This window comes from Drosophila hydei, unplaced genomic scaffold (assembly GCF_003285905.1).
Source record: "Drosophila hydei strain 15085-1641.00,03,60 unplaced genomic scaffold, DhydRS2 tig00008139-arrow-pilon, whole genome shotgun sequence".
NCBI classification, from domain to species: domain Eukaryota; kingdom Metazoa; phylum Arthropoda; class Insecta; order Diptera; family Drosophilidae; genus Drosophila; species Drosophila hydei.
Window position 1 is genome coordinate 3,325,465 of NW_022045847.1, and position 15,010 is coordinate 3,340,474.

The following is a 15,010-nucleotide window of genomic DNA, read 5'->3' on the forward strand; positions in this document are numbered from 1 at the left end:
GAATGGCCGGATATTGTCATAATTAGTAACAGGTCATTCAAAACAAAGTCATCGGCATTACTGTACGATTGAGTTACATTGTAGAGCCGAGATTGAAATGGTAGATGCAAGACTATCGCGTCTACCATGAAATTACGTATTAAAATGGATAGAATCAATATATCTAAATATAAGTTTCATCCTCATCTGGCCCATCCTATTCCCTGTCGATCTCAGCACTCTTTAGAGCTAGACTTGAAATATAGTATAGTACGCCCATATCAAGTTTCTTTTAAATAATCCTGTTTTATTGTAATCAATTAAAAACATAATCGAGAGCTCGAGTCTCCAATTTGTGTATTTAATTTCTTTCCTATTTAATACAATTTGATTTTTGATATATTTTCGAAGAGTACGAATTTTTAGTAAACTGACAAATATTCTTAGAGAATATGTAGTTGTTTTGAAAATTGCATTAAAATCCGTTAAGTAAGGCATAAGCTATTAATTATTATTATTATTGACCAATTTGTAAAAGCACGTGACAAGCAGCGTGAAGCGTACGAATTTTTCCACATAGAGTTAATGTGTTTTTTTTTGTAATACTCGATAAAAACTAATGAAATTATTTAAAAAACCCAGATAGGGCTTTGATCAGGGTATTTTCCAGATTACAGATTTCTTACTTGCTCTGCTTTTGTTTTTTTTTTTGAGAAACTAAGTTTATAATAAAGTAATCTATATGTATTACTTAAAAATTATTACTTATTAAATTGTTTCCTTTATCTATAGGAACTGTCTAAATATATGCGCGGTGAGCAAAATGCGGAGCGTGAACTACAAAGCATTCAGTATATTATTGGATTGGGTATTGAAAGAGAAGAATTGCGAGATGAAATTTTTGTGCAATGTATGCGACAAACAACAAATAACCCTAATTTGGAGTGGACTGACCGTTTGTGGCTTTTAATGTGTCTTATAATAGTCGCTTTCCAACCAAGTAAATTATTATTCAGGTAATTATATGACTCATTTTTTAAAATGTTTTTTAAAACTATTTTCAATTGTGCGCGTTTACATATAAATTGGGCGAGCTTAATTTAAGTACGGATAGATACATGCGCAATAACAGAAACAATTTGGCTATGTTATTTGTTTGTCTTTTACAGGAAAAACAAAAAAAAAAATGTTTTCAAATTAGTTTCAAATTATGCCAAATAATGCCAAAACGCTATTTGCATTCTTCCAAATATTATCAAAAATATAAAATTGGAAACTTAAGATAAAATGATAATCTACAATATAAATTTTGTTCTTACAGATATTATTTTTCATTTTTAAAAGAAAAGCTAGCTATTTTTGACGGAAAATTAAGACAATATGCGCAATGGTGCTTCGATAATTGTAAATGTACAAAAGTCTCGACGCGATTACAACCACCTTCAAGTGTAGAAGTTGCAGTAAGTATTGGTGTAATTTTTTCCATACATATTAAAAATTAAGAAAGAACTTGATATACGTTTTAAATATGTATTATTCATTATTAAAACTTAATTTAACTGACTTGTTTTGTCTTCGTACATTTGTTTCTAGATAAGGGCAACATTAAAATACACTAGAAGTCGTGTTAACACGATGCTTTTCGATTACACGTTTTTACGTTCACAGTTCAACCAAAACAATTTAAAGAAAAAGAATTTATTACTAAATTTCTGGTTATACGGCAGTATAAGTTTTAACATAAAAAAGTTTACTTCAATAATTCAATTGATTGATTCTAATTTTCATATTGTTACAAGTAATAAAACTTAATTTCTTATTGATTCACTATAACCATCTTATTATTAATATATTTCTGTTTGTATTTTTAGGCTATGAGACGTCTAGGCACAATTGTCTGCAGATTTTTCTTTTTAGATTCCCGTACAAAAGCTATTGACGTTCATCCTACTGATACAGCCATTGATGCAGTACAGAAACTTGCAGATAAACTTAATTTGTCTTCAATTGAAGGTTGGGCAATATTTCAATCACGTCCTGATGGCGAAGAACATATAAAAAGTTTTGAATATTTATATGATGTAATCTCTGAATGGGAGTCTAAGCAGAACTCGTCTAATAGCTACAAACGCCTTTCTAATGGATCTACATATGGAGAAAATAGATTTGTATTTAAAAAAAGATTGTTTAAGCCAACTCGAGAATTATCGCAGGATCCTGTTGAAGTTGGAATGTTATACGCCCAAGCAGTATACAGTATTGTAAAAGTAAGATACCTTTCAAATCATTTGTTTGAATTTATAATATTGTGCAAGTATTAACAAAAACCATTATACCATGATATTCCATTTGGAATAGTATGAAGGTTTAAAAAAGATCTGTGGATGCCATAAATCATTCTTAATTGATGGGAACTTTTGAATCTAATTGAAGATTAATCAATTGAAGATTAATAAAATATAATATTTCCAAAGTGAAATTATACATAGAATGAAAGCTCAAAGATTTAATATTTGATTGCCAAATTAGTACGCTTTCAGATTCTTAAGTTTTTAAAAGTTTCTTTATTAAATATGAACTTATTGGCTATTATGGCCTTTAAATAATGCGTTTAAATATAGAGAAAACTATTAATTTCAAGCCGAAATTGGGGAAATAAGCAGAGTTACCAAAGAAAATGATAAGCTGATAAAGGGATGAGGAATAAAATCAATATTTTTGATTTTAATATTTTACGAATAACAATAATTTTGTTTTATTTTTAGTGTGATGAATTTCCTGTCAGTGAGAAAGTTGCTCTACAATTAGCTGGCTTGCAAGCACAAGTAGCACTTGGTGATCCTTCCAATCAGCCAAAACCTGAATATTATTGTGATATCAATAGTTTCTTACCAAGCCGTATATCTAAAACAAGAGAACAACAGTTTTGGATACCTATTCTTGCTCAAGCACATCGACAATATGGATCATCAAGAAATGAATTAACTGCTAAAGTGTTGTACTTAAGTTGTGTTATGCAATACCCACTTTACGGAACAACCATGTTTAACGTTATATATAAAGGATATTGGAGCTTTGTCAATAATATAATTTTAGGAATCAATTGTGAAGGAGTTTTATTCATTCAACCTGAAGATAAACTTATTATATATCAGTTTAAATATACAGATATAGAATCCATTTTAATAGACCCAAGTGATAGTTTTTTTACGATATCTCTGAATCGCATTCCTCACCAATCTCCCAGACTTAACAAAGATGATAGCATTTTATTGGATTTACAAAAATGTTTTGTTTTTGAAACAGTACAAAAGAATGAGATTGGTGCTCTAATTATTTCATATTACCCATCACTATCAAATTGGATATTAAGTAATTTTGATTGCACCAAAAAAGGAAAAGGAATTACTAATGAAGATAGAACTAGATTGTATCAAAATATAATTATATGCCGAAGACAATTAATTGATTTAAATGTAGTACGAAAACCTCATGAATCTGGTGGTTTCTTACGAAACACTCTAAGACGCCTATCTAAACATCGCATTGAAAAACTGCGAACAGAACAAAGGACAAGTTCTCAAGAGCACGGAGAAACATATAAAGGATTTTCTCATTCATTTTGGGCCTTCAGTAAGCAGCAAATCACGTTTTGTTTAAGCTCACTTACGGATCAAGATGAAACAATAATGATTCAGATATTTGAGTCAATTTTACAATTTTCCGGTCTCGGAATACTAGGTGAGCTTTCACCGCTTAGCTTTTAATATTATAATTAGTTATGGTTAAGTTATAGTTTTTAGATAAATCATTAAAGAATTACTAAATGATTTATGTTAACTATATCTTAAAAATTCTATTAAGTTGCTAGTCAAACCTTACTATAATTTTTTACTTTTATGCCGGGTGCTTAAAGATAATAATTGAAAGCCCAAATTTAAAATGTCCAATATTTGAATACTGAAAATAATACAAAATTGTCGGAATTTAAAATCGCTATTAAAAATTACAATTGATATAAATTATTTAATTATTCACAGGCGAGACAATAAACCGAGCGGAGGATGAGCATACCCGCATAGTACAATCTATTATGGATAAATGCATGAGAAAGGATTCTCTACTAAATGAACTTTATCTTCAACTTATTAAACAAACTACGGACCACCCTGATGCCAACTCAAGGGTAAACCTGAGAAATTGGTCTTTATTATCAGTTGCATGCAGTGTCATATTGCCATCCACAAAGGCTATACGAAAATATTTAATGGCACATTTAAAAAGGTGTTCCAGTGATTTTTTGTCTGAAGAAGGGAAATATGCCAGATTTGCAGAAAAAGTAAGTCATTGTAAATTATGTATGAACGCTTTTCTATACAACGCGCAAATCAAGTTTGTTGAAAACGGTTTAAAACTTCACTTTAAATTCAATATCGTACACCTTAAAAATTTATTTGTATCCAAATTTGGTTTTAGTTTTTAGAAAGAACACTTTTTAAATTCAGCGTTAATATATACATCTGACCAGATTCATTTAAAATCTTTAATTATTTTCTATTATATTATCTACATATATATATATATATATATATATATATATATATATATATATATATATATATATATATATATATATAATCCACAAGTTTTTTTTTCGAAACACCATTACACCCTATGTGATCAATAACGATGATCATAGTTCTGAAAATTTGTGTTTCAGATTGCGCCGTGCCTGCACAATCCATAGCTGAAATCATATTTAAGCATTTTAAAACTTTTTATACAATAAATCTTGTTTTATTAATATTATTATATATATATATATATATTTAATATTAATAAAACAAGATTTATTGTTTATTTATTTATTTATTTATTATATATATATATATATTTAATATTAATAAAACAAGATTTTTTGTATAAAAAGTTTTAAAATGCTTAAACTTGTGGATTATACGCATTTCATGATCTGCTTATTTATGAGCTTAAATCATTTTTTTTTTTTGAGTTCTTTTTCATGGTGTCCCCGTGATGGTGCTCAAAATCATCGACTTTGCTCGCTTTTCGATGCAGTTATTGCAAATGTTCCCGCATAGTTGGGATAGATAGTTTTTAGAAAAGTGTTATAGAGCAGAGTCTTTTAAGTTAAGGGAGAGCGAACGTTGATATGAAAATGGAATCTATTGGCTTTCAGTTTGAGATGTATTGTTTTCGCTTGTGTCGACGGCATATAATTATTTTATCTAGCTGTAGTCCCAGATATCTACTTCGAAAAGTGCAATGTTGTTTAATCTGATCATTGTAGTGTGAAAGTTGCATGTTTGCATTTTTTCGCAACAGGCATCTGAAGCAGCCGAGAATAGATGTATCTATAATGATCGTTTTATATTATCCCAGTTCCAAAATTCTTAAAATGTTTTTAATTGAAGGTCATGTGCAATATGTGGAAAAGTTTGGATTGTTACTAAAGTGAATATTGGAGAACACAGAATATGTAGACCTTTTCTGAAAATAGTTTTAAAATCCGTTAAGTAAAACGTGCATACATACATTGCCTACATACAATCCAGGCTTTCTTTTCTATTCGAAGAATCGGTTCGCTTGAATTGATTGAATTGTTTTTAAATTGTCAGCTGCTACTTTAGTTGATATTTACAACTTCTTACGTGAACAGTACAGTGGCGGTATTGGTAGATGTGGTGCTCTTTGCCGACAAGTTCGCGGTTTTTTCTGTTTTTATACCCTGATCCCATTGAAAATGGGAAATCCGGGTATAATGGTTTTGTGAAAATGTATGTAACAGGCAGAATGAGGCGTGGCAGATCCCAAAAAGTATATATATTCTTGATCAGGACGATAAGCCGAGTCGATTGAGCCCTGTCCGTCACCTGTCCACGCAGGTCAAGTTTGTTTCAATTATTCGATAACTATTCGCATTTAATTGATATCGAATAAAAACATGATTGAAATGAAGTTAATAAATTATATCTCGGACGTCTTTAGAGCTAGAGGCTCCAAATTTTGTATTTAGTTTTATGTATTATGTAAGCAACGCCAAGCTCTCGCATTTTTCTTGTACATGTGCACACATACATTCAAATGCGTGTATTCTTTTCTATTCGAGGAATCGAAATTGCGATTGAATACTGCTTGAATTATCAGCTGCTACTCAACTTAAAATTTGCAGCTCTTCTTGCAAGAGGTGCAGTGGCTGCGTTGGTAGAGGTGGCGCTCGTTAGCGGTTAGTCTCGAGGTCAATCCTCGCGGCGACGAGACATTTTTTATTGTTTAATTTTTTTTTTAAATATGAAGTGACATTGTTGGTAGAGTTGGTGCACGTTGCGCAAACAGTCCAGGTTCGAAACCTGGTCTCGCAATGTCGTTTTTAATTTGTTTTATTTTTTTTTTGAATACTCGATACAAACTACGGAAAATATTAAAAAGCTCAGAGGACTGGGATCAGGGTATCTCCTAGTCCGGCACCCCGACTAGAGCTTTCTTACTTGTTTTTTTGTTGTTAAAGTATGAAGTAGCTGTGTTGGTAAAGTAAGCGTAGCGTAGGCAATGTTGGTTCTAATCTAGGTTTCGGATTGTCAGTTTTTATTTGCCCCTGCACAGCAAACAGTGCATTGCTAGCTGTCTCTCTGTAGGCAGTAGTGTTCAAAGCATATTAATAAAGCTAATGTGAACCATGTTCCGCTGTTTAACAACTCTACTTATAGCTGTTCGCAACAGTTTTTTATGTATTTCATTTCTATGTGCTAGCGTACCGTGTACCCATTGAAAATGGGAAATAAGGGTATAATGGTGTTGTGCAAATGTATGTAACAGGTAGAAGGAGACGTGGTAGACCTCATAAAGTATACATATTCTTGATAAGGGCGACAGGCCGAGTGGATTGAGCTTCGTTCATCTGTCCGTATGTGTGAACGCGTCGATCACAGCATTTATAATTGCTAAATACATAAAAAATTTTGGAAAGCCGCGTGTATTCACGCGCTTATTGAGTTTTTAAGTTTTTTTTTTTCAAATAATCAATAACTCTTCTTGTTTTATTATTATTGATTAAGACCATGATGGAAATGCAGTTATGAAATTGTGTCTCGTACAGCTTAAGAGCTAGAGCCTCCAAATTTTGTATTTATTTTTATGTATATATTATAAATTTTTTTTATTTTGGATACCGATTTTCCCAAATTCTTTAAATTTAAGTGCAGTTGAAAATATAACCAATATGTGAAAAGTTTGCATTTTTACTAAACTGTCAAGCAGATCGTATGTTGAAAACTTGAAATCCGTTAAAGAAGTCAGAAGTTACTGAACAAGACGTTTGGTCAATTAGAAAAAGCACGTGAAAAACATATGTACACACACGCGCAAGGTATAGATCATTGCTTTGCTGCTGTTAAGGCCGGTGTATTAGAGGCAGGTGACATCATTCCTGATCTTAGAACGCTTGCGTATGTTGTTTTTTTGAAGAGTTCATTAAAACATTATTATTTATTACATATCATATTAAGTTGTCTAACTCATGTTTATTTCGGTATTTTTGATAAGTGTTTTTTAAGAACTCAAGGAACAAGGCGTCGACAATGGAGTCCGAGCTGTGAAGAGATATTATGTACGACCAATCGAAGGCCATGCTACTCAAAAATTTACTTTATGGATGGCCAATATTATTCTTTTGAGTTTCATCCCAGCTCAACGGCCACTGATGTTATTCAAATAATAAAGAAAACAATCGGACTTCACGAAAATTCTCTAGGATATGCATTGTATGAAATGTTGGGAAATACTGAAAGAAGCTTATCAAGCGAAGAGAAAGTTTGTGATGTAATGGCAAAATGGGAGCGGTATCGCAGTGTATCTAAAAAGGATTGTCATAATCAGGTTAGTATTTTTAATTTAAATTTAATTCTATACTGAAAAATTTAATTTGACCAAATCGGAGTGATGTTATATTTATTGGTATATAGTTAATAGATATTATAGTGCATAAGAAAATACGAACAAAAAATTTAATATAAATTCGTAATAGACTTTTTTATATTATATTTTTCTTGAGGGCCTAGTACATTAATTTTTACATGTGCTTTTGGTGTAACGCAATTATTATATTATTATAACTATGGCAATATATACATACTGACAATAATATGTTTATAGTTACAACAAGCCACGGCAATTGTCTTTACATTTCGGTATTTGAGCAGTTATATATTTTGTTGATTTTTGATACACTTTTCTTATATCGTGTTACAAAACGATTGTAGAGTATATCCTGCTCGATGTGTTCGGCTATGGTGCGGGGCTTTTCAGCCGCACGTGCGTTCAACATCACTTGATCTGCTTAATGTCAATATTGCCTGATTCAGTGATAACCTACCACGACATCGACAGCCTCCACTACTATAGTTGTCACGAGATGATAACCTAAGTCGATGGCGACACAAGACCATCTCATCGATATACGAATATGAGCATATGCTTATATGTTTAAGCAAATAGCAAATATCTTTATTATTATATCGTTTCTCTTCTTTCAAGGAAATGCGGAAGCATCGTGCTTACCTTTTCCGTTTGAATTTGGAGGTCAATTATTGGCTCTGCTTGACTTTCAATCTGCTAGTCAGAGACTAGACAGTTGTCGTAGTTGTGCCTCCGCTCATGGCGTCGGTGCTTCCGCTTCTGGCCATGGCGCCACCCGCTGCATCATAAGTCACATCTTTTTGTGTTCCTTTTCCGGCTACTATGACTCCAGCTATTTTGTCTGCTGCTGAATCGTTGGTGCTCATGCGCATAGCTTTTTGATTCTGGTGATTAGGCTGTATCTGCTACTTTGGCTGCTGCTGGCGATATGGCTTTGGTGGTTATAAGTGCTCACTTGGTTGCTGTTGACGATTTTTTCCGTACAGATGCCAGTTGTAGCTGGATGCGGCACTATTATTTTTCGACGCCGATTAGACTCTTCGGCTCACTCCACGCTTTGCAGCCTCTGTGGCAGCGATTGATCTTGTCAATGCTGGTCCTTTCGCCATGTATAGGTAAAACTCTGTCCTCACCTTAGTGGCGTTGAATCTGTGGAATTGTTTTTGTATATTAATTGTTATTACATATCTAATATACATATATGTCTTGTTAGCCATTTTGCAGGATGACTTATGTTTGTAGTTGCCTGTTTTACCTTACTGCCCGACATTTCTCGTCGGCTGTTTTGATTATTAAGCTACAAATAATTTTCCGTATATATTATTTATATTAGTTCTGAGTAATTTTTAATACTCTTTTTCATAGATCAACAATTCCATGCACTCTCAACAACATCATGCGTTTTTATTTAAAAAGCATTTGTTTTGTGATGCTTATATTAATTTGGACGACGCAATCGAAAAAGAATTACTTTATCATCAGATACTACATTCCTTAAGAAGTGAAAGATATCCTATTACTGAAATGGAAGCAATTATGATTACTGCCCTTCAAGGACAATTGGAATTAGGAGATTTTTCTGACAAAGTCAATGACTACGGGTCTGTTGCCAGCCATTGTTTACCACCGCGGTTCGTACCTAATATTCCTCATGGAGCAGTTGCAATGCATCATCAAAGCTTAAAAGGAATGTTACCGGTAGAAGCCAAAAAATCATTTTTAAACTTAATACAAAGTTGGCCTCTTCATCGTGCAACAATATTTGACGTAATGGTAAGTATAGTCTAAAGAAAATTTGGATTTTCCGAAGTCAATAAAAAAGAGAAATTCAGAGTATAGGGGTGTTTTAAAATGTTTGTTATATTGCAGCAATCTTTTACTTCCAATTGGCCAAGGATGTTGTGGTTGGCAGTTGACCAAAACGGTATTCATTTACTTGAGCACAGATCACGAAATATTTTATGTTCTCATGAGTATGAATCATTGATATCGTTCTCGCCTAATATGAACTCACTGATGATATTTACTGGAACGGAAAAAAAACAATCCAAAGTTATCCTAAGCACATCTCAGGTAATAATATTATATGCGATATTCAAATTATGTTTAGGAACTGATTATAGATAGAGTAAAAAGCAATTCAATCTTAAATATTTATAATATGAAAAACGCAAATCAGGATTATCAGGATAAATTATTCTATTAATTTCTGTATAACACTGCGAAAAAGAGAAAAGTTTCAGATTCGGACAGCTCTGTTTAATTGCATGGGAAGAGAAAAGATAGATATTATGATTTAAGTTAAATACATTCATTTTAAAATGTATGAGAAGGACATTGGTTAACTCCATTTGAAAAACGACAGATCTGTTAGAATCAAACTAAGCGTTACTCGTTTGTGATTTTATACCCTGATACTATTGATAATCGGAAATCTGGTTATAATTTTTTTGTGCAAATGTATGTAAAATGCAGAAGGAGGCGGGGCAGAATAGGAATACAAATTTTTTATTTGTTTTTATGTATGTATTATGAAATTCTGGTTTTTGTTGGTTTTTTGATACCTACTCCAAAATTCCCCAAATTCTTTAAATTTAAGTTCAGTTGGAAATTGGGCCATTATGAAGGCGTTGCATCCCATGTTAGCAGGGCCAAGCATTTTTCTTATACATGTGCACACAAACATTCAAATGCATGTATTCTTTTCTATTTGAAGGGTCGAAATTGCGATTGAATTCTGCTGAATTATTAGCTCCTACTTAACTTCAAATTTGCAACTCTTTTTGTCCCCCTGGGTTCTAGCCTGGCGGCGATGGGACATTTCTTATTGTTTTATTTGTTTATTATGAAGTGGAGGTGTTGGTAGAGTTGATGCGCTTTGCGTAGAAATTGTGAGTTCGAATCTTGGTGTCATAATGTCGATCTTGATTTGTTTTAAATAAAATATTAAAAATTGCAGATAGGACTGGGATCAGGGTATCTCCTAGTCGGGCACCCTGACTAGATCTTTCTTACTTATTTTTCATTGTAGTTTTTAAATTCACAAAAATGTATTACTCGAACTAATTAATAGAAATAATACTGTAAATGTTACTTAGTGAAATTCTCTTTGCTATTTGTGCTTATTATTATTATGCGATTGAAGAAGAGGGCTCTACACTTAATAATAAGAATGTCTATTAAGACATTTATTGAATTCGTAAATGACGAATTTATTATAACCCGGAAAAATATCTTAACTAGTTAGCTTATAACCATTAGTTTGCAAAAAATAATAATTAACAGAATCAAACAAAAAAAAAATATATATATATATATATATATCTTTGAATTTTATCAATCAGTTGACTAACCATAATACTATACTACTTTTTGGATTAAACTAATTCCTATTTATATTTTCAGGCTTTTCAGATAGCAACGCTCATTAATGAATACTCCGAAATAGTAAAAAAAACGATGAACTCACATTTAAATAATTAATTAATAAAAATATTTACACCAATGTGTTCCCTATATAAATAAACGGTTAAAACTTTACATTTAAACATTTATAAAATTTAAAATAAAATCTGCATATAACAATATACTTTGCATTTGGTATAGTGAATTTATTTATTTAAACATATTGTGTCAATAACAGTCAGTTTAATTAGGTCTTTTATGTCGGTCATTTTCTGAAGTAGCTCTTTGAAAAATTACATGAATCTTTTAAAGCCTAAATGTAGGTAAGTATTATGAACAAGAAAATGTAGTTGGTCTAAAAAGGAAAAAGATTAATGAGAAAGATGGAATCAGATTTTCAGACTTTGAAGGTACTCAGTGTACTTCCTTCGTTCTCTCCCACAAATCCATCAAGCCATTTGGAGGGGCCGCATATTTCGCAAGCTACGATTTCACATGGCTCCATAGATTTTCTTTGGGATTTATATCTGGGGATTGCGGTGGGCACTTTATAGTTTGAAACTTTTGATTCAATAACCAATTTTTCACTAAATGGGATGTGTGCGTTGGGTCATTGTCTTGCAGGAAAAATGAAATTTTCAACAGCCAGACCTATGTTGCCAATGACTCCTCCCAAATTTTCTTGAAGAATTTTTAGGTATTGCTCCTTACGCATTATCCCATCGATTAACACTAAGGGCCTAACTCCATTTGTACAAATACAGCCCCAAACCATTACGGACCCGCCACCGTGCACCGCACTGTATTTGCCGATTGGACTGTGGGATTTCTAGTCCAATATCACGATCGTTCGTCTGACTCAAAACGATTTATTTTAGTTTCGTCTGACCAAATAACCTTGAAAAAATTGTTTAGCATTGTTTAAGCTTTTTATTTGTAACTTACGGCATCCCAATCAGCTAGAGCCTAATTTTCATGCATTGTAGCAAAGTTTCTACGGAAACTACTGTGCCTTTTAGCTGGAAATGGTTTTTTTTTTCTTTCATTGGCCTTAAGGCCCAATCTGCCGAGACTGCGATGGACTGTCCACTCACTGGCATTTAAATTTAACACATTAGCCGCTTTTATTGGCGTAAGGTCGCGGTTGCTTGTAACTAAGTTAGCCAAGTGGCGCTTGTACGTTCGCTTAAAAGTCGCGGTCAGCCTCCTTTGATTTTAATGCTTTCTGAACTGTTTTTTTTTTAACGCTGGACAGTCATGTGGCTAACACCAAATTTATTAGCCACTTTTCTAGCGGATTCGCCCCCTATCAATAATTTGATTATTTCCTTTTTCTTTTCATCAGCCATCACAATTATTTTGCAAATTGACTTAAAATGATCAAGGCTTAGCGATTTAAACGAAAACAAATAAGCTTTAATGTTAAAAAAAGCTTTGAAACAAAAGTAAATAGGTTTTGCTCTGCGAGTGCAAAACTGTAACATTTGACTTTTTTTACTCTTTGCTATTGTATTTCTCTTATCGCTTAGCAAATGTCTTCAAATTTGTAAATAAAATAAATAAATTTGTAAATAAAATAAAATAAATATTTCACTAACAAAACAAGACTATGTTCATAATCATGCATAAAGTAGAAAAGATAATACAGACCGTTGAAGTGAGAACATTGAACATATGTTACAGTTTTGCTCGTCAGTGTATAAAGATAGTATATCTACGCACAAAGGGAACTTGGCAAACCGCCAAAAACTACATTATCTAAAGTGCTAAATAGACACATAAAAATGTTCTTGTATCGGTATATCCACTTTTTTTTGTCCCTAAACTTCACAGTTCTGGTTTTGTAGAATACTTCTAAGATTATAATATATAAGCGACTGACTGATAATATGCCGAAAGTTATATATAAAGTAACTATATGAACAAACGTGTACTGAGTGACAAATCAGAAAAAATGTATAATAGATAGTCATATTCCAAATGTAACGACTAAGTTATAGTAAAAATCCTCAATTGACTTACAAAAAAATTATATATACAGATCTTGACGTATAGCAAATCGCGAAAAAAAATTATCATTTATATATATGAAGCTGCCAGTCTAGTAGTAAGGAACTGTCTGTTTTGGAGCGGAAGTCTGTTTTGGAGCGGAAGTGACGTCACATCCGGTTTAGATAAGGTTTTTTTTTTTTTTGGAACGGAAGTGACGTCATATCCGCTTTAGATAAGGTTTTTTTTTTTTGGAGTGGAAGTCTGTTTTGGAGCGGAAGTCTGTTTTGAAGTGGAAGTGACGTCATATCCTGTTTGTATATTTTTTTCAAGGTCACGTGATGACTTAACAACAATAACAACAAACATAACTCCTACATCTCATGCCAATTTTGTTCAAGATCACGTGGTGGCTCAACAACAATAGCTTGAGATAAGAACGTGATGACTCAGCAACAATAGCTTGAGATATGGGTGGAGGCGACGCGTGGAGCCAAGATCAAGGTCAGCAGCCAAGATCAAGGCCAGCAAAGCCAAGTTTGAGATAAGGGGGCGTGAGAGTTTTTTTTTGTGAGTGATATGCATGCGTAAAAACAAAAAACAAAAAAACAAAAAAAAAGTTGTGATAAGGGGTAGTGATGGCGCGTGGGACCAAGATCAAGGCCAGCAAAGCCAAGCTTGAGATAAGGTATGCATACGTAAAAACAAAAAAAAATGTTGTGATAAGGAGGGTGATGGCGCGTGGAGTGTGAGAAAAAATAAGAAGAAATGCTTACTAAAATAACCAAAAGAGGTTTTAGAATAGCTTTACATTTTCGGGAAATCACTTCATTGACAAGCGCAAGTGAGTGTAGTGTTTCTGAAAAAATGGTGCGATATTGTGTAACGTGTAATCTGCGTGTAAATAAAACTCGATGGAGCAATCATCTTCGAACAAACGAGCACAAGAATAACGCGTTTAAGTCGTTGGATGGACGTGTAAAGCTGTCTTCGAGCGGCTTTCAAAACCGCATCTGTACATATCGTTTTGAGGCATAGTCTGTGGTACTTGGTCCCTAATACTTCGTACCTAGCAGCTGGTACAGGGGTACCCAAGTCACAATGTACCACACTTCCAAGTACCATTTGTTAAGGTATTACTAATCACGAATCTGGCAAGTGCAGCAAGCTTGCATTTTGATTCATTGGACTGTGGTAATCTATATATATAGATATAGATATACATATATAGCTATATATATATATATATATATGTATATATTTATATATATAGATAAGTAAGAGAGTTGTATGCAGCACTTCTTTATATGGAAGTCTTATATGCAACGTCTTTTGTTTATGTTTTTTTGTTGTTGTTTATGTTTATGTATGTGCAGTCAAACTTTGGATCTACTCGTAGCATTATCATAGATTATAGTATTAGTTAACTGTGCTTGCAGAACCAAAATCAACTTCATTTTACATTTTGTTTGAAATGCGAAACTTAAATAGTCAGAACTCGGGCTACAAAACAATTTCAAGTTACGTGTAAATGTGTCTTCTGTGTGTGTGTGTGTGTGTGTGTGTTGGGCATGATATATGTCTCTAGTTAACTGTTATTGGTGTTTGTGTATTGTTCTTTTAAACGCTTCTGGGAAAACTAACTAACTGATCTGATCTGATCTAATCTGGTCGAACCGGATCGAATCGGATCTGATCTGATCTG

The 15,010-nt window shown here is 32.8% G+C and overlaps 1 protein-coding gene across 4 annotated transcripts in view; it reads left to right on the forward strand.

Annotated features, from left to right (window-relative positions):
* The window catches only part of LOC111597431 (unconventional myosin-VIIa), a 47,317-nt gene extending 35,855 nt beyond the window's left edge, over positions 1-11,462 (forward strand). For all 4 annotated transcript variants that reach the window (XM_023312128.2, XM_023312130.2, XM_023312131.2 and 1 more), the window contains 9 exons: positions 772-995; positions 1,301-1,439; positions 1,851-2,246; positions 2,745-3,720; positions 4,020-4,318; positions 7,540-7,872; positions 9,277-9,684; positions 9,781-9,984; positions 11,317-11,462. In XM_023312128.2, coding sequence (XP_023167896.2) covers positions 772-995; positions 1,301-1,439; positions 1,851-2,246; positions 2,745-3,720; positions 4,020-4,318; positions 7,540-7,872; positions 9,277-9,684; positions 9,781-9,984; positions 11,317-11,394 — 3,057 coding nt within the window. In that variant the 3' untranslated portion in view covers positions 11,395-11,462. The remainder of the gene's footprint in view (positions 1-771; positions 996-1,300; positions 1,440-1,850; positions 2,247-2,744; positions 3,721-4,019; positions 4,319-7,539; positions 7,873-9,276; positions 9,685-9,780; positions 9,985-11,316) is intronic.
* Positions 11,463-15,010: the final 3,548 nt, after the last annotated feature.